Source organism: Mus caroli, unplaced genomic scaffold (genome assembly GCF_978045245.1).
Source record: "Mus caroli unplaced genomic scaffold, Mus_caroli_1 scaffold_2, whole genome shotgun sequence".
Lineage (NCBI taxonomy): Eukaryota > Metazoa > Chordata > Mammalia > Rodentia > Muridae > Mus > Mus caroli.
Genome location: NW_028227257.1, coordinates 112286631 through 112313205, shown reverse-complemented (window position 1 = coordinate 112313205; position 26575 = coordinate 112286631). Strand labels below are relative to the sequence as shown.

The window sequence follows — 26575 nt, the reverse complement described above, 5'->3', positions numbered from 1 at the left end:
GATAACCCATGAGCCACAACCAGCTCTTCGAGGGCCCCATGTGCTCTGACTCTGACTCGGTTATATAAGGTAAAACTTCAGTGCAAATGTGATTGTTTTTTCCTCAAGCATCAACCACTGTTGCACAGTATAAGCAATATGTAATATATAATGTATGTACAGTGCTTGAATGTGTAAATGTTTGTGTGTGTGTGTGTGTGTGTGTGTGTGTGTGTACATGTATGTGGAGGCCAGCTGTCAACCTTCCATATTGTTCCTCGGGAGTTTGGGTTTGTTTTTGTAATTGTTTTTGTTTGTTTGTTGTTGAGACAGGGTTTCTCACTGGTCCCTAGGGATTGCCAACTAGACTAGGATGACTGGCCAGTGAGCTCCAGGGATCTTACCATCTTCATTTTCCTAGAGCTGAGATTACACATACAATACCACATCAAGGAATTTATGTGTGTGCTAGGGATAAAACTCAGGTCCTCTTGATTACACAGCATGGGTTCTCCAAAACCTGAGAATTCTTCAAGTGACAAATAACGGCTGCCACCACTGTGTCAGGGATTGAGCCCAAGGGCCTGGATGGCAGGCAAGTGCACTACAGCTCTGTAACATATATTTTTAAGTACTGTAGGTCTTGACTCATTCAATTAAAACATAAATAAATTATCAAAAAGGAGTGTGCAGATATAAATTCATCAATATAAAATGAATACAAGACATGTTACAAAACAAACTAGCCAGTATATGCTGTTTAACAAAAAAATAAAATGATAGTGAAATGGTATTTTTAAAAAGTAAACCCTGTATATACATGCATTTTGGAGAATATTTTGCTTTTATTATGAGGTGATAATAGTATGAGTGATCTTCTTTTTCCTCTTTTCATGGGACTGCAGAGTAAGGCCGAGTCCTCCTGCACACTAGGCAAGTGCCCTACAACTGAGCTACACTGCAGCCACTTGCTTCTTCTGTTGCCTTTTGCTTTAACTGTCTTAAGCTGACTGTACATGGCTTGAAAATAAACAAATAGTAATAGCTTTTTAAAACTCTATACATTCTTTTTTATTATTTATTAGGTATTTTCTTCATTTACATTTCCAATGCTATCCCAAAAGTCTCCCAGACCCTCCCCACCACCTCCCCTACCAACCCACTCCCACTTCTTGGCCCTGGTGTTCCCCTGGACTGAGGCATATAAAGTTTGCAAGACCAAGGAGCCTCTCTTCCCAATGATGGCCGACTAGGCCATCTTCTGATACATATGCAGCTAGAGACACGAGCTCCGGGGGTACTGGTTAGTTCATATTGTTGTTCCACCTATAAGGCTGCAGACCCCTTTAGCTCCTTGGGTACTTTCTCTAGCTCCTCCATTGGGGGCCCTGTGATCCATCCAATAGCTGACTGTGAGCATCCACTTCTGTGTTTGCTAGGCCCCGGCATAGCCTCACAAGAGACAGCTATATCAGGGTCCTTTCAGCAAAATCTTTATACATTCTTTATTGCCAATAATATTTACATTCAGTGTCTTCTGGCTTAAATAAATATTTTTTAAGTTGGAGTCTTATAATTAGTCAATTTCAATTTTCTATTTTGCTCCCTTTACCTTGCAAATCTTTCTTAACATAAAGCACCCTTCATTTATCATGTTTCCTAGCAGGTGCAATTTGTATACACAGAATACAACACCCTATACTACCTTGCATCCTATATATCTACATGTCTCTCTGTATCACATCACTAGGACACTAGATTAGCATAAGACCAGATGCTTGCCAGCCTAAGCAAAGTAGCATTGGGACTACAGGAAGTCCACCTAAGAGATCTTTCTTTTTCATCCATTGGTAAAAGTGTAGATCGAGAGGAAAAATGAAATCAGGCAAGTGATGAGACACGCTTTTGAAATTATCTAACACCACAAACACTGGCTGACAATTCAATCATCACCTTTAACATCCCCAAGACAAATATTTTTAGGCATTTCTGTCACAACATTAATGATGAGTTTATCAGGAAACATTGTTAAAAGCATATTCACACAGAGTGTTAATGAGAAGAGTGAAGTATTAGCAGTCCTGAATATATTCATTTCTAAATGCATTCAGGACAGAACCAAATAAAGCAAGACTGGGTCAAGTGGAGAAGGACAAAGACTCATGTGTCTAGGACAGTGAGGAACATGACTGTTTCTGCTTGAAGGCTTTGCAGTGCAAGACACTCGACTCCATGACTTTGAACCTTGAATTCTTAGCTGTGAGATGTCAGTACCAGTAGTGATGTTTCAATAATATATGATGATTAACAAGACAAAGCACATAGCATGTTTATCATAGTGTCTGGCACATACTGGGCACTTCGCCATTCAGAAGGACACCACCAATGATAAACAAACACACAACAATTCCTCCAATTCCCAAAGAAAAGAAAATATCTGGACAAGAACACCCAGGGTTAAGTAACACGGCAAATATATTTCAGACTAGAGGACTGCACTTCTAATAATTTGTCACCTGCAAAATAATACATTATCACTTCATTGAGAGGCAAAAGTAGTCTTGTCGGAAATAATATAGGACTGCAAGTCACTTTCGGAGGCCAGCAGCCTGGCACAGCCCCCAGATGCCTCCTACCTATTTCTCAGCTCAAAATGGAGCTACTGAAAGTGTAAACACTGGTTACTATGGGAACAAGCAAACCAAAGATAACAGCCAGACAAAAAGCCCCCACCTACACCTAACTGCTCATAGCTTTTTAAATCTGTCTTCTGTTGCACTTCTCATTTTCTATGTTGTTTTGCAGAATCAGATCTCTCTGCCTATGAGGAGGCTGCTCAGAGCGAAGGGACCTTTGTCTCTTCCCCAAAATCTTACATAAACAAAGCAGCAAATAAGTAGTTTGTTGAAGAGAGGAGGGGAGGGTGCAAAAAAGAGCTTTGCATAACAGAGCTCAAGGCCCATGGTATTTAACCCCTGGGTGGGCAATTAATCAAGGCTCTTGGCCACTTGACTGGAGAATTATGCAATTAACCCTATTTCACCAGCTGGAAAACTAACTAATTCCTCCTGAACAATGATGAGAATAGAATTCTGGTGTACTCATGCTAACACTGCGGCCAGCACTTCCTAACAGATTAGCGTGCTTTCTGGAATTGTAATTTTCTAAGTGTATTCCCTACAGTGTGCCTTTTAGTTGGAAGATTAAAACAGTAATTCAATAAAGGTAGTGATTTGTTGTACTTCAGAGTTTCTGTTAAGGTAGAATTCTACTCCAGAGACAGTCTTCCCCTACTAACAGGGCTAGTGTATTCATCTGGGGCCTTGGCAGGGCCATCTGGATCTGAGGATACTGCTACCTCAGAACAAGCTAAACTCATTATGAGCCAACAAATGGGACACACTGAGTCAGAGGATCTACATACATCAAGTGCCGTGGTCGACTTCTGCAAACTTTAAAATGCAATCTATACAGCTGAGCAGGGCTGTCAAAGCATGAACACAAAGGAATTGACATATTAACACAACTGATAAACAACGTTTTTCCAAATAAGTGACTTGATTCTAAAATCTGAATGTTTTACGTACATGAGTGTTTGCCAGCATGTGTACGGTACCCACAGAGTCCAGAAGAGGGTACCAGATCCCCTAGGACTGGAGTTATAAAGGGTTCTGAGCAACCATGTTAGTGATGGAAATTGAATCCAGGTCCTCTAGAAGACCACCTGGTGCTCTTAACCGATGAACCATCTTTGTAGTCCCTGTGACTACTTTTGAAAAAGATTTATATAATTCTCTCTGTGCAGGGCCATGGAGATATGTCTGTAGAGATAAAGACATGCCATCAATTCCTCTGGAGCTAGAGTTTCAGGTGATTGTGAGCTGACCAATGTGTATGCTGGGAACCAAATTGGGGTTCTATGCCAGACCAGCAAAAAGTTCTCAATTACAGAGTCACGTCTTTAACCCCATACTTTTATTGGATTAAAAGTACATGAATGGTTAAAATATCTGTATAATTTTTTGACTTGATCCAAAAATGTTGTAAGTATGTCTTGACATTATGTGAAACAGAAGGTGCCGTCATAGGTGGGGTCATCCTGCTGAAGTGCATCCACGGACATTCTGATCTTGAGCCTTACTCTATGATGTATATTTTATATTACATATAACCTAAATAGATACAGTATGGAGAAGAAAATACTGGTGAAGTGCATAAAGGAAAAAATCCACATCTTACCCATGTCCAGCACTTGACACAGAGACCAAAGGCTTAAACGTGATTTCTCAATCTTATACATAATCTATCAGTTTTAAAAGATAGTTAATCCTTTTCAGTGAAAAAATTAGACTTTTGCCTCCTTGGTCATGACTACTTGTTGTTATGACTACCTTGCTATGACCACCTTGCAACCATGTCTTTGTTTCAGGAGGTTGCTATGACTAACTTGTTATGTTCTAATCCTAGAACCCAGCCTTTTTTGCCTGCCAAATCCCCCATTTGGAAACTCCCTACCCCCGAGCTACAGAAACCTTGTCTTCCTCATTTCCAAGGCTGACCTCATGAACCTAGCCTTTAGGGGAGGCAGTGTTCATGAGTAAAACAGCTTGCTTTAATTAATTATTTGCTTTAATTAAATGTTTGCTTTAATTAATTTGGCCATAATGATGTGGGTTGGTGTTCTTTCTCCTTGCATCTTTGAGATTAGCAGCATCTAAATACCTACTTGACGTATATGTACATTGACATCTAATGGACATCACAGGCCTAACATGCCCAAAACAAAGCTCTTGATTCTACCCCAACCTGAAACTCTGACTTTCTTGTCTACCTCAGGAAATAATGATTAGAGCTCCATTAATATTTTCTGTCAAACCCTAGAGTAGTCTTTAAGTATTTTCTCCAAAATTGGTCACACTGCCTCTATCAGTCACAACCTTGGTCTGAATAAAAGATTCCCAGGTCAATGGCACAGAATAGTTCTTCAATAAGATAACAGAAGAACACGTCTTCAAATTAAGCAAATACATGTAGGTCTTAGTTAGGATTTCTATTGTTGTGAAGGGAGATCATGACCATGGCAACTCTTATAAAGGAAATTATAAAGCCCCATTTCACTGGGGCTGTACTACCTTCCAGGGGTTTAGCCCAATATCATGATGGAAAGCATGCCAACAGACAGGCAGACACGGCGCTGCGCTGGAGAGGCAGCAAAGAATTCTACATCTGTATCAGCAGGTGACAGAATAGAGAGTGACACTGAGCCTAGCTTGAGTTTCTGAAATTTCAAAACCTACCCCTAGGTTGACACACTTCCAACCAGACCACATCTGCTCCAGCAAGGCCACACTTCCTGATAGTGCCACTTCCCATGAGCCTATGGGGGCCATTCATTCACAGCACCCTAATACCCATATAGATAGAAGCACACACAATACAACATAGACCGGGCTAGAAAATAAACTCTGAACAGCACATTGCTGTAAAAACGTTGAATATATTTCCATAACATGGCTGCAGTGATTGTTTTAAAGTTTAATTCAGTTCACATCACTCTTCTGCTCACAGACTTTCTCACTCTCTAACAGTGAAGGCAAAATCTTTTCCAGAAGCTACACAGGCCCCCACACTAAGTCTGACCTCATACCCTGCCCACCTCTCTGCCCACACGGGTTCCCTGCAGCTTATATAACTAACTGCTCATCAGTGCTTCCTCCACAGACTCCTTGCCTGTGCTACTCACTCTGCCTCAAGCTTGATCCTTAACTTCCACTAGGACATCTATATTCCAATAAGACCTTATTTAGAGAGGTGTTCTAGGGATTTCAGAGCTCTGGAATGATCCTAAAAGTTCTATTTCCTCATGTACATAGCCTATTTCATAACCCTCTCCCCTTGGTATGAAGACGACTAATAAATAGGGTGAGCTATTCCTAAAAGCCTGAGTCTACAGGTCTAAAGAATTCAGTTGGCCAACAGCCCAGGTAAGCTTAGCAGAAGACCAGAACCTCAGTAGGCAGAGTACCTTAATTTCAGTCTTATAAGATATTGGAGAATGCAGCAAAGCCAGCCCTGCACTTCTAACATGATGAAACAATACGGGAGTGTTGTTTCATGTCACCACTTGGGGTACATTTTACACATCATTAAGTCTGATATACCTGTCTTTGAGTTACCATTACTGTGATGAAATACCATGACGAAAGCAACTTGTAGAGAAAAATCACTGTTCCTCATCAAAGGAAGTCAGGACAGCAACTCAAACAGGACAGGAACCTGAAAGCAGGAGCTGATGTAGAGGCCATAGAGGATGCTGCTTATTGGCTTGCTCCCCATGTCTTGGTCACCCTGCTTTCTTATAGAACCCAGGGCCACCAGCCCAGGGATGGCACCACCTGTAATGGGCTGGGCACAGCCCTCCCTAGTCACTAATTAAGAAAATGCCCTATAGGCTTGTCTACAACCTAATGTTATGGAGGTATTTTCTTAATTAAAGTTCTCATCTCTCAAATGATATTAGCTAATGTCAAGTTGACATAAAACTATCCAGTACAATACCGTCAATAATATGTACCAACATTCCCTTCCTTTCTTTTCATTTGATGGAGGTTTTTCTTTCAGAGAATTAGATATACAATGAACCAAACTTGAATATTTAAATCTCTACTCTGGTTCAAAAGGCAAAAGTATGAAATGGCCTACTTCATTCTTTGGCTAATATTGTACTAATTGTACATATTCCTCAAAGCTACTGCATTGTAATATTTTCTGTCTTTGGTTTCTACATCCACTCTAACTTAAATGTCACCAAGTACTCCTGTGACGTGCCCTAGAAGGTGTAAACACGCCGCAGAGTCTGCACACCTGTAAGAAGGAAGGGTATTCAGAGCAATGGACTCTCTTCCTATGGATTCTGATAACTCCATGAGTGGGAAACCAACCTTGGCCTTGCTGGAGATCCACTTTGCCCAGTCACAGCTGTGAATATGCTCATTAACCACAAAAGCTTTGTGTGTAATCCTGTCAAGAGAACCCATGACTCCCCTTTATACCTTCAGAAATTCAATAGCATCCTGACTGACCTACTGGCAAAGTAGGCTGGCTGCAATTAAGTTTACCCAATTTCCCTTCCTCTGGAGGTACTATATCCTTAACAAAGAACATCTGCAAGGACAGACCTTTAAGTTGAAAAAGGTCTTAAAATAGAAACAGCTTTCATTCAGGAGGCTGGGGACTGTCAGGCGCCATATTTGTATCCATTTCCTAGAAGATTGAAAGTGCTTTCAAAATATATCTGTCATTTCTCCACAGTGGCTGATCAAACCTGCCACTGAAAAATGTTCCGAACAGGCAACTTGTAGTACAAGCATGGTTTATTTCTGTCAGAAACTGACTGCCGGAGTGTGAAAGAGACTCATTAAAAATCTCTTACTGTGATCTTACATTGTTAAAAAGGAAAAAGAAAAAAAAACGATTAAAAAAAGCAAGGAGAGAAAAAAATGTAATGAAGTGTATATAGAGCCTACAGATGCTTTCAAATGGTGTTTCTCTTATTAATCGTTTTGCAAGCAATGAAAGGAGTATAATTAGTTCCAGGAATGTGGCATACATTGTTGTTTGGGAAAATCAAGTTAAGTTAACAATTTCATCTTATCCTAATATTATGAAAAGTTAAAGGAGGAGGTCAGAATTTTGTAGAGGGAAAAAAGGATGCAAAATAATTTTATTTACCTTAATCTTAAAACAAGGTTGACTGCACAAGGACCTTCTCTGTAGTCTTCATTAGCGTTTGGTTGGCCCTTTGAAAAGAAAAAAACAAACAATGTTGTAAGCTTTATTGGGAAAAGGATAAATACAGTCTCAATATCTCTTGATTCCTACAGCCCTTTCTGGAAACTTCAAGATTAGTGCTTATCCCAGAAGGTCTTTTTTGGTTTCCCAAGACCTTTTTTTGAGGCTCAGAAAGATGCTTAATTAACGTCATACTGTGGGTGTGAATGCTCCCTATAGACAGCCTCAGTCATAGGGTGGATTCTGTGCTCAATACTGCTGCATCTTGTCCAAATTAAGGCCATCCATCTAAAGTGGCACTTTGTTGGTCCAGAGAGCAGAGCCAACATGCACTGGACCTTGGAGATGCACAAAGGTAAGGAACCTTGCCAGGGATGGTTGTGACACTTGTAATTCCAGCATTAAAGGCTATGGAAGCAGAATTGCAAATTTAAGTGCAGCTTAAGCCACATACCAAGAACTTGTCTCAAAAAGGCAAGAGCTAGGGGTGGGGCTCAGGGGCAGACTACTTGCCCATCATGCATAAAGCGTTAGGTTCTATCCCCAGACTGTATGTGATGGGGAGGTGGTGGGATGGGATGACTTAGGTACATTAAACATAAGCATCAAGGATGAAGACAGATTAATCAACGTTCTTTCTCCCTACACATCTCACCTATCATTCTGATACAGACCATCCATCATGGATGCCTCTATGACACAGACTATTCCTGTGAATACCCAGGCTTGATCAGACCTCCTTGTTGAAGTAGAAAAATAAAAGATTTCAGGTAAAGCTTGGCTCTGCTGGTAACCTACTGTATAGCATGGGCAGGCAATTCTCAGAGCCTGTTGCTTCCTTTACAAAATAGGTATCCCACTTCTCTCAAAAGGTTGCTGGGAAAGTAAGAGATGTAAAAGTGAGCCATGAAATTAACATAAAATGTTAATCGATGCAGCCCCCTTTTCCTGTTTGCCTCCTTTGCTTTTGGACCCATACTTCCTCCTAATTTGTCTTTTATGGGGAAGCTAACCCTATGGTTAACTCAGAGTCTTTGACTGAGTTGGATGATAAGAGTGTAAAGACTGAAAGTGGATCCTACTTCTGCTTCTGTGTAGCTAGCAACATGGCCTTGCACAGACCAGTTAACCTCTGCATGTCTTTCTGTAGCTGTAAAAGACAAGGAGTAGCTACCAGACCTCAGAGAGGTTTCCTGTAGTCATGGAGCCGCTCTGTCTAAACACCTCCTCAATTCACAGCTGCCTCATAAAATACAGAAGCAATAAAGCAGAAAGACATATAAGCAGAGTGTGATTATATAGCAAAACATTTGGGCCAGTCCTGGGGCTCTGTATCCACAACCTTCCCTCGATGCCTTCACCACCCAACACAACCACAGCACATGCTCCTGTCATACACGTTCTAAGTATGCATCATACATGCGCTGCACAGGCACTGCACTGCTATTTTAATAAGACAAGTTGTAGAGATCAATTGGCACATAAAACTCAATGATAAAAGAATCATCAGGAGAGGTTATAGAAATCCAATCGGAAACAAGGGAGGAAAGTATCAATTAACCACAGTGTTTGATGGCTGAAGCACAACAGGCTTAATCATTTTCTTCTCTTTACTTAATGCCCACAGTACTGGTGATTCCAGAGGCACCTGGGGAATCTATTCCTTCTCCAAAGTCTGTTATTTAGGGCTGAGCATCTTGTAAAGGATGGTTGAGAGTGGGGATGGTCTCTTTCTCCATACCTGCTTAAAGAGATGGTTTCTACTGTTGCTTTTTTAAGCCCCGGATTTTGGGAGCACTACCCTGAAGTTGACTATAGGTCTAAAACCCGATGAAGTTGTCTTCTCTATGGAGTTGTCTACAAAGCATTTCAAATAAAAATAACTGGCAGAGGAACCAACCTGAGAGTCGTGCACAGAGAGAGACTGTATTTGCTCAGGGATACCACCAGCGTTCACTGAGATCTGTTAAGAAAAGCAGTGTTATGACAAGCAAGGAAGCCAAAGGGAGAGAGAGGTTAGTGACTGGGACATTGCATCCTGATCATCAGAGATGACACTTCTAGAAGACCTTAGGCAACAACATCTAGATAAAGTATGGCCCACCTGCTGCTGGTTACCCTTGAACCATAGAGCCTGCTTGCCCTGCCATTCAGAATCTCATGGAGAAAGGGGAAAATCTATGCAATGAATACTCTATGCATGCTTTAAAAGAATAACTCAGTCTCATACTATCATTCCCTCTGTTGTTAAGGGGGCCTTAATGAAAAGATATGAAGAGTGAGCAAAACCTGCTTTTTACATCATTACTTCGGGTAATTTTTCACTGTTGCTTGGGCAAGTAAATATGGTGGAAAAACCAACAGAACGGCAAGAGTGTAACTTTTCACTCGAGAGTTTTGGTCTGGTCCTAAGGTATTTCCGCCTCGAGCTCTGCTTTTGTGATCACTGCCCTGCGGCATAAACTTGAGAGAGTCAACAACAACAACAAACCCCACCACACTCAAAGAGAAACAGCAATGAAAATGAAGGATAGAGATCTTATTTCTAATTCATTACCAATACTAAAAATCAGCAGAAAACTTCACAGCAAGCATTTTCTCCAGTCTAAGAGTATAAAATGCCTGCTCTCTGAGTTCACTCAAAAAGAACAACTTCATTCAAACTGAAGCAATGGTGAGAAGTGTTATTAATTGTTATTCACTATTTACTTAGGTAACACTCATGCCTCTGGATTACTCGGAAATGCATGGAAAAGTTAAGGTGGGCAAATGGATAAACAGGACACATGTACGGAAAAGCAACATTAGTGACAGTGGAAACACAGTCTTTGGTATGTCACTACAACAGAATTTAATTCTGCTTTATTCTTGAAAATTTGCATAACATGTTCGTGAAAAAATGACTCTTAGAAACACAACAAACCTCTGACCACTTCGTAGCAGAGGACAAAACCCTCAACCTAACACCCCCCCTAAGAATCATGCAGGCTGATCCCCAGTCTGCCCCCTCCTTCCCTGACCCCTTGCTCCTGAGCTAGCATCAGGACGGAGAGCCAGCCAGGTGACTGGACAGAAGTACCACACACCTTGCAACGTCCCACATACGTCTAACACTGCATGTCATGAAGCAGCTACTTCTAGCACAGGACACGTGACTCCTCCAAACATGCACGGGTGCTCAAGGTAAGAGAAAGCTCTCCTATACAAAGTGTGCTCACTACCAATCAAGTGCAGTTCCGACTGTCACCGCTGTGAGATAACTCTATGAAATTAAGCCACAGCTGCATAACTCCATCAAACTGAAACCCCACAAGAAAGCTGACAGGATTAGCAGCAGTTACCTTTCCACAGTACAGAAACTGTACCAAATTGCTTTCTGTCTAAACAATTTGCTACAAGAAAAAGTCCTTGAGCGGATATGCATTTTGACGGGAAGAAAGAAGAAAAACTAGAGATGAATGATGGCTATAACTCTGGACACAGACTCTGACAGTCTGACAGGGACCTCAGACCTGGTCAAAGAGAGGCAACTGCTTCAGAGCTTCACAAGGAAAAAGAGGCACTGCCTGCTCCCCAAGTCCTCAGAGCAGGGCCTTGTCTGCTCTCTTTCTATTTTTAATAACACTGTAAGAAAACGCAATGTGTTGTGTTGGTTTGCATCCTACTGGAGCAGAAGACGGGCATCAGTGGACAGACTAGTAAAATCTATTAAGAATTCCGAAACTTAGCTGATAATAATGTAGCAGAATCCATTTTTGAGTTTTGATAAATATGCCCAGATTATGTAAAAATTGGACACAGGGAGAAACTAGGGGAGGAGTCCACTACCTTTGCAGCATTTGTACGAACTGAAAATTATTCTAAAGCACAAAGCTGATGTTTGGAATCACAGATTTCTGATCACACATCTCGCTTCAGTCACAAGTACTCTGAAGGGCAGTGACCTGCACTACACTGCAGCAGCTGCAACCCAGGCTGAGCAGAGCAGCCTGTGACAGACAGAGGTCAGCATAACATATTCAGGAAGAGATCAGGCCTTTTCTCTGCCTTTATACAGAGAGAGAAAACAAACACGTCTGGAGCTGCTAAGCAATGGAGAAACACCTTTCATCAGGATGGTATTAAAAGCTAGTGGCAGTTTAAAAAGAAAAATCAAGCAACAGAAATAAATGTAATCTTCACATGTGCTTAATCTTTAGTTAAACCTGGTAAAAATTAATTCAGTCTAAATCCGTATTGAAATACTTCTCTAATGAGAATAGTATCCGAGAGCCAGCAAACAGAGACTTTCGTAATTATCCTAGACACAGGAGAGCAAAGCCCTTCAACAGCCTCCTTGTGGGATCTGCTTAGCTTAAGTCAAGGGCAATTTTTCAGGTGATTTCTGAAAAATTTCAGCTTCCTTCTTTTATTATTTATTTGTTCATTTATTCAGTCACTCATTCAGGGGTGTCATTCTGCACATCTGGATTCAGAGTGACTGCTGCAGTTTTCCTAGTCAGGTGTCTAGACCCTAACCACTAATCAGAAGTTACAAATCAGAGTTGCTTAGACCTAACCCTAAACTAGAAAGGAAATTCAACTCTACTGGCTGAGTCTAAGAATCAAGGTTTTGCCTGCTGTGATTGGAGGCAGGGCAGCAAGTCTTTTCACATCTTCTAACCGACTTGACTTTTTAAGGGAACTGTTTAAGTGAAAGCCTGCTGACTGCCTTCCTCCGTTAAAGGAAACCAAGGGGAACTAGATTTAAATAAAGTCAGCATCATTTGTCACGGAGAAAATTAAGAGAGTGAAGCAAAAATGACCAGAGTCATATAACAGGTACTTACTTCAGAATCTGACAAAAAGAAATCCCAAACCACTTCCCAAAAGAAAAATCAAAGCCAAAGCCAAGCAGTGCATGCCTTTAATCTCAGCACTCAGGGGGCAGAAGTAATATATGTGAGTTCTAGAATAGCCTGGTCTACAAAGTGAGTTCCAGGACATCAGGGCTACACAGAGACACCCTGTTTTGAAAAAAGAAAACACACACACACACACACACAAACAAAAAAATCAACAGTGGGCAGTAACTAGAAATTTTTAGTATAATTTATGAGCTAGGCAACACTACCCGAAAGAGTCCTTAGCCAGGCCTTCCTCCTAACCCTTCCCCAAAGACAAAAGGCTCCCCAGAAAGCAGCCATTCTCCACTTGGTGCATAAATCCCCATTGTGTCTAACACCGTTCCACACAGACATGATGTATGGGCTCAGTTTTTGATCAATTAATTCTCTCTAGTTCTAATATTAGTATTGTTGTTAATGAACATTGGTCTCCGTGGACTTCTGTCTCCAAGTAGAACAAGATGATAAATAGAGGAGGGCAATTATCCATTTGCTGCAAATTATTAATTACTGGTGGGTAAGCTTCCCAGAAGATCATAATTTTCAAACTGGGCCAATTTTTCAAAGTGCTGGGCTATGAGTTTCAAGCAAACCAGCTGAACTCTGAAACCTTAAAAAATCCATACTGGAAATTCTCTCCAAGTTAGAACCTCCAAATTTGGCCTAAGGACTACCTTTCCCTGGGTGCCCCACAGACAAATACCTACTCAGACCTTCTTGTCCAATCTTCAACAGGTTCTGTAATGCCTGCACCTGCATGTGCTCATTAGCCTGCTAAGGATGGCACACAGCCTCTCACAAGCACAGGACTCGTAAAACACCACATCTCGCTCTGTCTACACAGTGGTACCAGAGCTGCTGTTGCTGAACTTCACATCAACTACCTAACACCTTGTGATCTTTTATTCTTTCTCTGACCATATAAATATTATAGCCTATTCATACCTCTCTGTTATGCTTTTATTCTAGTGCCCGGATATTCGTGTTACCAGCAAACAGAAACAGTATATTCTGTATGCGAAGGGGACATGTGTATAAATAAAATACTACCCTCATTTTCTAGCCAAAGGTGGCTGGACCACAACACTTTTTGAGTCAACAACAGCATGTGGAAGCCTGTTCACTTGCTCTGCATCTATGCAGAACTTACCCCTTTCGTCAGAGACAGTTTAGATGCAAATGAAAAGCCTTCAGCTCTGTGCTCTGCTCTAGGCACAATGGGAACATAGGCAAGAGAGGGTAGAGTTCGTTTTAGCTAGGTACGATTGTTCTAAACTCCCAATACAACGTTACCCCAGTATGCCCCACTGCAGGGGCTCCGTGGTGGTTTTCCCATAGAGAACAACGTCCCTGAGCAAAGTTGTAAAGTATGAAATAAAGAGAGGAATTCAAAGAACAAGCAGTGAGAAGGGGGGATCTGAAAGAGAGCCAATATTGGTAGGCAGGGACCTGAGAAAGCACAGCAGAGACCTCTCTTAACCGGGGAGATGAAGAGAGCGCAGGGTGCTCTGAGGGGCAAGGGCACAGTGTGGCCTATGGCTCTGCAACTGCTCTGCTAAAAGCACAGCCAGCCCTGAGACTTCAAACCCAAGGTAAGGTGGACTTCACTTAATCCAAAGGAAATGTCTGCTAATTAAAAAATAAAAGGAAGACGTTGGGATATCGTTTCTAGGCCACAGTTTTTCAGTTCTGTAATGAGGCCTTAGGAAGGTAGCTATTAATTACTGACTGGGAGATGCTGGGAGCTATTTAAATATTCTCAAATTTCCTCTATGAGAATTAGCATGCTGTAATCATCATTGGGCATTAGGATAATTAATCATATGGAGGAAGTAAGTAAAAAATAAATGATCTCAGTCAAAAAGTGACCAGTCGTCAGGGTGTTTTTCACTTACCTCTAATTCACCCAGCACATGGAAAGGGCAAGACATATACATTCAACCGGCTCTCTTTTTTTATAAATTAAAGTATAAGGGAAATTTTACCTGCATGCTTTCAGTATTTTCCAAATGGTGTAACACTACAAGCTAGAAATAATTATCTCCCTGTGAGGGCCAAGGGTTCCTCTGTGTGTGTCCAATGGGATTCCTCCAGTCTTTGTGGCTACCTCATAAGCACTGTGATCACCCCACAGCATGGGGAAGAGCAGAGGCTCACAGACTGGAGTCATTTGCCACACTCTAATTAGGCCAAGGTAACTCTGACAGAATCCAAGCCAATAAAATCTATGTGCTTTCCCTTTCTCTCCTGCTCCATGAGATTTTCAGAACCGTCTCCCAAATGGATCAAACATTGCCGCCACATGGGGGATTAGAAAGTGAATAAATAAATATGCATATACACACATACATGCATACATACATGCACCCATCCATACATGCATGCATACATTCATACATACATAATCACAGCTCCTCACCTCTGGGTTCTCTTCTTTTACTCTTCGTGACTGCAAAACAAGGATATGTCCATTAAAATTCATGGAATTCCACAGAGCCAGGATACAAGACAGCCAGTGGTAGCCCAGGGCGGTTACCTTCTCTTGGGAGGCGGCTGCCTTCCCCTCCTCGCTCTTCTCATCCATCTCGTCATCGCTCCACTCCCAGTCGCCGTCTTCGGTCTTATGAAGGTGACCACTCGACCCAGGAACTCGCCTTACCTGCACCAAAATAAGCCACACTTTCATGGGTCGGATGGGCACAGCAGTCATTGGTACTGCTACTTAGGTTATCCAGTACACACACAAGACTCTGAAAGGTAACCCAAGAGGGTCTCAATCCACAGATAACTGGAAGCTAACATACCAAAAGATAATACACCTTAGACTTCTACCCTCAACATCCTTCCAAATATACTTTCTTGAAACACATTAGTATCACATATAGAACAAAAAAAAGTTTTTAAAGAATACCAAGCATGTGAACCATTAAAAAAAAAAGACTGCATTTTTCACTTTTACTTAAGCTAGAAACTTAGTTATCACACAAAGTCATGAGCCAAGTTTCAAAATTGCCTATGGAAATGCGCCCAAGTGGCTGACTGCATGTGGACTGTGCAGAGGCAAAGAAATCTGGGCACCTGATGAACTGCATTGAGTCAGAGTACCAGCAGTCTAAAACCTTATGTCCACAGAGCAAATCCGCTTCCACAGCTACCTTGCTCCTTTTCAGAGCCTGACATTAAGCTTACATCCCCAGGATTCTATTCAACCTACTTGAGCAAAACGAGACAGCATTAGACTAGCCCTAACACACGTCTCAGCACATTTGCCACTTGTGAGATGATAAGTGCAGCATCTTCATCCTCAACTTGGACATCAGGCTTCCTGCGTTATTGCATTTGGGGACACGGTGTCAGTGTGTCATATCAACCATAGGGCATGCTTTCAGGTGTGCTGTGGCCGGTAAGGAAAAGCTTTTATGAGGAGAGGACAATGGAGAATAGGCTGCTGTCTACAGTAATGTGAGATGTGATTTGGCAAAGCTGCGCAACAGCTGAGCACCATGTGAACAATCAGCAGGCGGGTCACTGATTCCCAGGAGCTTCAAGTGGAAGGGCGCTCAACCCCTTCATTTCACAAACGAGGAGATGAAGACCCAGAAAGCAACCCAAGGAAAAGCAGCTCATCCCACCCACCACGACCCCCTGCTCTCCCCAACTCCCCTCCCATGTCACTGAAATCAGAAAGAAGCTATCTAGAGAATGTGCTGGGAAGACTTTGAAAGTCTATGATATGGGAAGTCCATGGGTTCCGGGGAGACCTGGGATGGGAAGCGTTCCTGTCTTGCAGTCACAAAGACCTAGGTTGAATGCCCAGAGCCCTTGTAAACAGAGCTCTGCATGACGGTGTGCACAACTTCAGTTCTGAGGAGAGGAAGACAGGTAGATCCCTGAGATTTGTTGGGGAGCCAGCCTAACCTAATCTTGGTAGTTCCAGGCCAGTAGAGGGGCCTGAGTTTAAAAAGGAAAGGTGGGCATTATGTAAGAAATGTCACCCATTAATTGTCTTCTAACCTACACACACACACACATGCACGGACGTCTGTGATGTGACAAAGACTATTTTTCTGCAATAGAAACCACTGAGCCATATCACAGGCATGTCATTAAATAAGAGAGAAACACTGATAGCTTACAAGTCAAGTAGTATCTATGTCCTGTTAACAGGAAGACATGAACAGCGCATGCTCAGAGGTGGGCTGCATTATCATGCATCATCTTTGAAAGTAACTCTGACTGCCTGTTCATAAATATTTGAGCTCCAAAAGAAAAAAAATTCAGAAGAACGAAAAAGTTCCTCATAATTTAACTTTTGAAGAATGCAGTCATTTTTTAGCACTACAAAAACCAAAACGTCACCCTCTGTGCTTAGCATAGTTGTTTTCTCCCACTTGGATTTTGAATTGCAGCAAAAAACCTATTATCATGTTAGCCATTTTAATGGTTCTTATAGATGCTGGCAAAGTACTACAGAAATGGATGCTGAAATGCACTTAAGGATTTTTAGAACAGATTGCTCATTTCCAAACTATCAAGAAATGGGTAAGGGAAGAAGAAATAATTCTCTACTGACATATACAATTAATTTCTTTGGCAACACTACTCATGATGAGGGGTATTTGTTAATGACTACATTTAAAAGAAAGGGACTTAGAGTTGTGACAATTACAAAGCTGAAAGCCTTTCAGCTAAGAAGTGAGAGAGCAAATAAAATCGTAGACCAAAAACCAAAATAAAACTCCATCTTTATGAAAAGTTGCAGAAACCAAGGATCATTGATAAATTTAATATTCTCTATTAAATGACACAAAATGCACCTCCTTCCTCCTGTAAACAGCTCAGACTTGTGCCCTGGGACACAGACCACGCCTTGTTCTGTCCAAGTACTGCCTTCCTGAGATCTGTCAGTTTCCAATCTATAAGCCACACGATACCTCTCCCCTCTGTGTCTGCTTTACTGCAGAACCCTGGCTGCTTCTCTCTTAGTTTTTATTTGCTGAAAGAGAAAACGATAAAACACAATGTCTAGGATTATAGCCCTGGCTATTGAGAGATATGATAGGATGGGCCTTTAACCAGCTGCTGGTTGAACAAACTAGTAAGTATATACGGTAACTTAATCAGAACCAAGAACATCCCAAAACTTATCAAGGAAAATATAGATTTAACAGTATCAAGAATAAAAACCCAAGTTTGTGCAGTGGTCCTCAGCTCACTCCTAAGGATAAAACTGCAGCAAAAATGGAAAGCCGGGTTTTATGTTGTGTTTATGTGACAGTGACAACGAGTAAAGAGGAAAAGAAAATCAATTGCACGAAGTTACATCCTTGGAGGGTGTTTACGAGAGCAAAGCCACAACTTTTACCTCACAGAGTCAAAGCACCTAAATTCCCCATATTTTACAAGTGGCCTTCTGACTTAGGAGTGTGAAAAGATTTGGGGGAGGGAAGCCTTTATTTTCATCTCTTTTGATGACTACAATTCATTACAGAAAGGAACCATAGCTCTAATTTCCCACTAGGGCGGGGGCGGGAACAGAAAACAGACAAGAGGAACAGTGGCCACTGGGCAGGTGTCCAGCACAAATATTTGACACAGCAGCAGGCAAAAGAAGGGAGCATGGTGGGACAAGGCCAGCATGCCCTAAAGGTTCCTGTGGCATCTTTTTTCTTTTCCTTTTTTTTTTTTTTTTTGGTTTTTCGAGACAGGGTTTCTCTGTGTAGCCCTGGAAGCATCTTTTAAGTATGACTTTCTACACAGCCCCTGATTTCAGACCAGGACAGATAAGGAACCTCTAAGGGAGCCAACAGAGAGACTTGTTATACATAGCCTTTGACCACAGAGATGGATGTACTGCTGAGCAAAAGAAGAATGTGGTCCAGCAGGCACACCCAGCCACTGACCGACCACCATCAACACCTGCCGCTGCCACATAACCCTCTAGACACTGAGTCTCGGAACCTCCTTGGAATAATTTTCACCGTTATTGAGATGCCCGAACTCAGCTTCTCTTCCCCTGCAGACCCACCATGTGCCTGCCCCTGCCCTGCTCCCGATCACGGGGGACGAGCCACCTCAGCCGCCCCCCTCCCCCAAGCTCCAATGAACAGCAGAAAGCAGCACAAGCGTATTTCTATTTCTAGTCTTTCTACTAACAAGAAGCATTAAAGTTGTTTCTAATTAATTGCTGTTTTTAACATACTTGAGGCAATGCCAAGCAAACAAAAAGCCTTCTAAGTTATCAAAAATTAGCAAACAAAATGAGACGTGGTAGGGTTTCAGCAGTAAGCATTTCACTGTCTCTGGGGCTCAAACCTTGGCATCAGCTCTCCCGGCATGCATCTCTGTCCTGAATGTGCTGCCTGGCCTCCAGGGCCCCTCCAGCTCTGTCTTCTCCTGCCTGCCACCACACACAGCCTGGAGGTCTCTCGATTGGCTGACTCTCCTTGCTTGCACTGCCTCAAGCTTCACACTCCCCTCCTCTGGGTGACTGGTCCAGTCTAGCACAGCACTGAGAAGGCCGCCTGGGTCAGCCTGTACATCCAACTCCCAGCTGTCGTGCAGGCATGGCTACACCCATTCTTTGACCTCAAGCTCTCAATTCTGTGTTCATTCTGTTTGCGCTCCATCATTTATCCGCCTCTGCCTGTGTCTGCTCTCTGTTCTGTCTTAGCCATAAACATGGCTGCTTCTCCCCACTATGCACTGTCACAAAATGGTGTGACTGTGCGTCCACAGGCCTCCTCCTCAGCCGCCCTTTCCATCCTGAAGGATGACTTCGGAGCACAGCACGTCTGAGTTTTGATTTCCAAGTCCATGGCTGGATATAAACACCTTAGCAAGGCCTGAAAAGTAAATTTCAGAGTTCTCTATGAGCAGCCTCATTCCAACAATTCTCCGATGTTATCTGAGTTAACACCTCTAGATTTTGCCTCACGTCAACCACGTCCATCACAGCAGTCAAAGGGCATGATCAGCTAAAGCTGTCAGCAGGACGCCTGCCTCATGATAAACACCCAAGACCTGAAAGGCGATATTATTAATAGAATTAATTCTTCCTCACAGCCAAGTCTATCAAACACCTCATTTTGCAGCTTTTACCTCTTCCCCTCCCACAATGCACTGCCACCACCGTCCCTGTCAGCACTGGTGCTGCCTTTCCCAATAAACACAATGTGAGCTCATCTCCAAGCCTTCACATTTGTCAAGCAGTACACACTTACTTTCTCACTCTGACCCCACGGGATGACTCCAGGCATTTAACATTCAAATCTCTTGAGATTCTGCCCTGACAATACATTTTCAGGACTCACTCTCCACTCTATCCCTTTAGATACACCATAGCTGGGGTGTATACAAATTACATTCTTCCTTGCCTCTGCTAACTTAAACTTGCATGACACGTACTTTGACCTGACTTGTCTGTCTGTGTTCTCAGATACTCAGGAGGCTATGTCAGGAAGACAGATACTTGAAGGCCTATGTGGGTTATGAGTTCAAGGGCAGCCTGGGTAACCTAACTAGAGTCCAGCACCTTTGCCTGTATCTGACTGAGTAAGTTAGTGCATCTCTCAGGGCTGACAAAACGAAGCAGACGCGAGAAAGAGGGGCTGCTAAGCCTAGGTCAGAAAAACACAACGATGTGGCTATATACCCTATACGTTCATTCATGGAACTTCACTGTAGTCACGTGAACACTTGTGGCCAAGGTGCTCAGGAACCACACAAGCATCCTCTGTGTTCTGCAGGTTCTGGGCTACCAAAGAGCTTCAGGAAGCCCATGTAACCGAACCTCTACGAGGTCAGACAGCAACAGGCCGAGGCTTTCCCTAACTCCTGACCCTTGGAAAACAGGAGATCTCCAAAAAGAACTGCTGCTGTCTGAAGCCACCGTACTTATGGTCACATGGCACACAAAAGGAATAATCAAGGTAAGGGCTGATAAGGAATTCATTCAATTCCCTTTTCCCTTCTGAACACTGTGACTCTTTGAAGATGAGCAAGTTGCAGTTGATAAGTCCCACTATGCCCGACCACAGACCTGACCGTACTTTATACTTCTCAAGTAGCTTCTTGCAACTGTAGATGCGCTGGGTCTAAAATAAATCCCATTTTAATTCACACTTACAAATTATTTTCATCTGACCATGTTATTGCACATTAAAACATCAAGAAGGAAAAAAACCAGCTTATTGCTTTTAGGCAGAGATAAGTCACTTCTGCTAAATTGTGGCCCTTATCCTCACTGATTCCTATTAACACCTTTTAAACTCCAGCTCGCACTGCCCTGAGAAAACCTGGCATCCCTATCTCTACAGCATAAATCGCAGTAGACCGGGGACTTGGGAGGGTTCTCTCGGTGATCAGAAAAGCGTGGGAAGACGTTGGTAAGTTAATAATAATGGGTGCTTCCAAACACTGAAGGACACCTAGCAGAACTTCCTCAGAAACCTGTAGGGTGTTCTACTGTGAAAACTAAAAAAATAAATAAATGCTGCTGTTCGTGTAGAGACAAAAGAATTTTGTAACTTTGAAAAGCCAACATGAAAGGGTAGCGTCTTCAAAGAGAATGTAGGGAAGTCTTTCAAAGAGGCAGCACAGAATAGAGAGGCAATTAGACTTCTTATTCTGTGTTAATCCCATCAATTTCCCTATATGGCATTCCTCCAAGTAAGGGTGACACAGAACAATGACAGCCGCTACCAGCCACGAAAGGAAGCAGCATCCAATTTTGCAACCATTGTCTTTGCGAACCGAAGCTTCTGCTGGAATGCGTGCCAAGCTGATATGTAACTTCAGCTAATGAAGAACAATGGGAACGCTCGGCCGTGGGGAGACAAATAACTCAAATCGAGAAGACACCCTTCTCATACAGCCAAGGGAAAAGGAGAGAATAATGTTTGGCTCTGGCACAGAGAAGAAGCTGCCTGGATTCTGCAGCAAGTTTAAAGGGAACTCAATTCCACAAGGAGAGCTGGGGACTGAGGAAGGTGAGCCTGCAGGCTTACTGTAGCTTCCAGAGGGCAGTAGAACTAAAGGCTGGAGCCAGAAGGATTCTCCCAGGAAACAGGGCAGCAGGGTGACGGTCTGTTCCCACTCTCTTGTGTCAACCTGGGTACACCGCAGTCCACAGTCACTCAATCAAAAGGTAATCTAGGTGAGGCTATCGAAGGTGTTGAGCCTATGTGATTAAAACCCACAATCAAATCAAGGGAAATTACCCTTGATAAACTGGCTGGCCTGATCCAATCAGTAACAAAGCCTTCCAAGCTGGGCCAGGACTCCTCTGAAGAAGCTGTCCCCGTCACAGCTTCTATCCTGCTTCAGGGGCCAGCCTGCCCCTTGTGATAGGCGGCTCTGCGGACTCCAGCCTACCCTCAGCAGTTCCACAGTTGAATGTGTCCTCTCTGCGTGTGTAATGATTCTCTTTCTGGGTCTCCTGCTGGTTCTGTTTCTCTGGCTGCTGCCTGACTGAGCCACTTACTACATCTTACAACCACCGTTACTGGGATTTACAAAAGGCAGGTACCCAGCAAAAGAGCGATAGACACCAGTGCTGGCATCCTCTGGCTTTTTGCTAACAGAAACTGTTAGCATCCCCAAGTGGAATCCTTAAGGAAATGGAACAGAGGAAAGAGTAAAATGAGAAGCGACTACAGTACATGAACCACGATAACTTAGGTGACAGGCTCGTGCTATGAGAAGACACCTACCAAGACTAGGGGGCGAGACATTGGTTCAAATAAACCTATGTTCAAAGAAGACAGTCAACACTGCTACCTTGGTAAACCTTTCACGGAGAATGACCTTTGATTAACAACAGGGATACAGTCTGGAGAGATATCCTGAAAGGACTGTAGCCATCCAGAGCCTTAGTGAATATGACACTGGACAAGCCTTGCTCTTCTCCCCAATTCCCTCTATCTTGCTAAAAAAAAAGGGGGGGGAGTTAGATTACATTCCTAAAACAAGACACCGAGGTCTGTTCTCTTATTTGGCCACTTCCTCCTCCTGAGGTGACCACCAAGGTCCAGCTATCAAAGCACTGAAGTCCAGCAATCCAAAAGCTCCCTTTACCTCACCCAATGAAGGTGTCTGATTAATCCTAACGCAGGGTGATACCCTTCACCTTTATAAACTGCTATTTTCCTAAGGGCCATGCCGATCTCCTCTCTACCCAGCAGCACAAACACCCCTCCCCTATCCCTCTCTCCCTTCTCCTCCATCCTCCTCTACCTCCTGCCTCTTATTCCCTGCCCTCTGTCCTTCTAAGGCAAATAAATCCCCTCTGTGCTGACAGCCTGGTCTTGGACTGTCCTGAGCTGAGACTTTCATATCCTAAGGTATTAATTTGCTGGACTTAAAAACTAATCCAAACCCAGAAACGCATTAGATAGAAAACGGTCCTGATCTTATATTTCAGTCAAGCAACCTGACCCATACACACACACACACACACACACACACACACACACACACACACACACACACACACACACACAAACCTTTTATTCAAGACAAGGTCTCATGAAGCTCAGACTAGCTGCGAACTTTCCATGTAGCAAAAGATGACCTTGAACCCCTGATCCTACTGCCTATATCTTCATCGTGAGCTGCCTTGTCTAATGTATGTGCTACTACTAGGGATTTAACCCCTGACCTTGTACCTGATGATACACAAGCATCCTACTAATCAATGTATATCCCAGGTTCCAAAATAATTAATTTGTGTTATAGTAAATTCGTGTACATGAATTCCAAAGTGTTTCTTCGTAAAAATTACTAAGCACCACTCTAAAGCAGCTTCAGTTCTAGTCGTCTCAGATCCCAGGTTAGATGACAGGGACGGGAAAAAGCACACAGACGGTAAACATCCACCAGGAAGCCCCAAATAGAGCCTTAAAGCCCTCACCGAGGTCCACACGGCATGGCCACTGCCTGTGAAAGGGGAACGTGGCAAGCAGCGGTCGCCGGTGCCGCTTAGAAGCGCATGGTGCCTGAACTGCTTGTCAGGGTCATGCTTAGGGGGCTCAGGTGGAAGCATGCTTATTCTCTGACTGTAAAATCAACAGACATCCACAGCAGAGGACAGTGTGTAGCCAATTACAGGAGTCATGCAGACCATCAAGATACAATCAGTAGAAAAACCTAGCAGAGGCCAGAGCGTTCAGCAGCATGCAAAGGACTACCTTAGTGGCACACGCATAAACGTCTAGGTAAATCTGTGTGCTTCTGGAAGCATTTAATTTACAGGATGTGGGGAGGTCTGCTGCGTTGACAGGGGTGCTTCTGCTTCTATCTGTTTTGGGCTTCTTTTTTTTTGTTTGTTTGTTTTGTTTTTTGAGACAGGGTTTCTCTGTGTAGTCCTGGCTGTCTGGAACTCACTCTGTAAGTAACATTTCTCTCTCCCTCCTTAGTTCTATACCCACTTGGAAGTAAGCCTGAACATCCTCTCAGCTCCAAAACATCAGCTTTGCACTTCAAAGGTAATGTCCAGGGCTGTGGCTTCCGCCGTGAGTATCCTGTCACTGTGACACACTTTAGACAAGACTTATCTGGTACTCACATGCTGACCAGCACATTTCTCTCTCACACAGGCAGATCTATAGTGATGCAAGGATCCCCAGAAGATGGGGGAGGGGGGAGAATGGGAGCACTCCTCAGTTCTCTAGTCCCTCTCTGGTCATCAATCAGATGACTGCTGAGCCATGCAGGAGCAGCCCAGGAATGCTCCACTAGAGGGACATCAAGTGTGGAGAAGAAGCCCTCACTAGACTATCTTTACTTATCAGGCATTTGTACTCCAGTCAAAAAACAAAGGGTTTAAAAATTAAAATTATAAAGCCTTTATAAAGTGTCTTTAAAAGACTTTTGAAAAAGTTACCACTTTATAAGTAGTAGTGAAAAGGAACGGAAAAGACTGACTTTCCCAGGGACTGAAGCGTGATGTGGACTTGGGTACCCCACCCTTTTCACTCATTAAAAATGAAACGAATGAGGCTTCTAAAACCTGACATGACAGTGGAGTCAAAATAAGAACACCAGGCTAGAAAGACGGCTCAGTGGTTAGGAGCACTGACTGCTCTTCCAGAGGTCCTGAGTTCAATTCCTGGCAACCACACGGTGGCTCACAACCATCTGTAATGGGATTCAAAGCCCTCTTCTGGTGTGTCTGAAGACAGCTACAGTGTACTCATAAACATCAAATAAATAAATCTTGAAAAAACAAACAAGAACATCAACTTATTTCCACTGGCATCTGTTGCTGTGAAAGTCAGGATTGCCAACATTTCTAACAGTGGCTTCCACAGGAGAGACTCACGGGCACTGCAAATGGCTTTCTCCAGCAAGTAAAACCATTAACAAAACACTTTACCACATAATAACTGTAATTTATTTGGTAATAAAAAAACATCAGAGAGATGATCATTTTGATGTTTTTACTTAACTGCAAGTTTTTATAATAAAATTTATAAAATAATAAAGAAATGCAATTTGTGGCACAAGTTCATATTTGCTAATGTCTGCCTTATAATTTCTCACTGTCAGAGACCCAATTCTCTGTGCGTTATTATAGAACATTATTCTATAGAATGATGGATTCTGAGTTTGTTTTGGTTTTTGTTTAAGCTGGCACTTGTTACAAAATTATGAAGATACAGGGAAAATATTCTGGATTCTAATTTAGTGGCAGCTAAATACATATTTTCTGGTTGAATCTCATTTATCTGGTGCCCATAGAAAAATTTGCTCAAAACAAACTTTGTTTTATAATCAAACTTCCCTCCAGGTTTCCCCACATTTTTCCCCAGAGAGGAAAGTCCAAGCCCAGCAACAATCCATCACAGAATCCTCAAAGGGACATTAGGGTGCAAGCAATTAAGAAGACCTTATTAGTTCCCCGAACCCATGGCTCTTCAAAGTCCATGACCCACAGACCTAACATCATCAACAGATGCTGCAGGGACAGAGAACCCACCAGCTCTGTGAGCAACCAGCACCACTACACACAACACTTGTATCACAGGCACTGGACAGTGTCACCAATGAATACATAAAATCAAATAATAATCCTAAACGAAAATGCAAGACACGAGACAGTCCTGGACCTACTTAACATCACGCTGAGACTCAAAGGCCCACAGTCACATCCTTGTAGAACTATAGTCCATTGCCATGACAGATCATTTCATTGTGAGGAAATGACTAACAGAGACTACAGAACAGGGTGGTTGGGAAGCCTAATTTATTCTACCTGCTTGCGCAAAGTACCAATTGATGTCAAGATAACTGCAGGCCATTTTCTGAGCATCTGAAGATCCTGTGAGGAAGGACATAGCTCTAAATATGAGTAACAGCAGAGCTGAAGGTGGAAACAGATGGGCCCATCTGCCTCTGAGCTGACACAGTAACATCCTGTCCTGCTGGGGCTAATTCAAAGAAGCAAACAAGTCCACATTGCTTCCGTGAGCTCGTTTTCCTTAGTAGCCAACTCATTTACACTGCCTGTTGTCTTTGAAGGGCAGAGGTGTCAGGCGTGAGGGTAGTCAGCGAGCATGCACCCACTCAGGCTTACGCCCAGCAATGGTGGATACAGTAGGGGTGTGTTTCCAGCACAAGTCTGAGCTGGTAAGAAAAGTCAGTGACTCCACCATGAGGTCAACCTGCAGAAGCATGCCTGATATTTAAACTCTGCTCTCTCCTAACCACTGGCCATTCTACCTAAGCCCAGACCCCACATTCATCCGCTTAAGTTAGAAAATTGCCAGGAGATGAGGAATCTCGGTACCTCTATTTCCACTTGAGGCTTAAGCCTCTTAGAAGGTCCCATGTCCCTGGATGGCGCAGTGTTACCCTCCCCTAAACACAGGAATTCAGCTTAGTTAGGGAGGCACCTCCCTTAACTACTGGGTCATAGG

At 42.9% G+C, this 26575-nt stretch overlaps 1 protein-coding gene across 2 annotated transcripts in view; it reads right to left on the bottom strand.

The window, feature by feature from the left end:
* Stk39 (serine/threonine kinase 39) overlaps nt 1-26575 on the bottom strand; it is a 267572-nt gene that overhangs the window by 85981 nt on the left and 155016 nt on the right. The window contains exons 11-14 of one of the 2 annotated variants that reach the window (XM_021156379.3): nt 15193-15315; nt 15076-15105; nt 9671-9733; nt 7711-7778 (exon numbers count right to left, since the gene is read on the bottom strand). In XM_021156379.3, the coding sequence (XP_021012038.1) occupies nt 7711-7778; nt 9671-9733; nt 15076-15105; nt 15193-15315 (284 nt within the window). The remainder of the gene's footprint in view (nt 1-7710; nt 7779-9670; nt 9734-15075; nt 15106-15192; nt 15316-26575) is intronic. The other variant, XM_085834808.1, reaches the window with a different exon arrangement.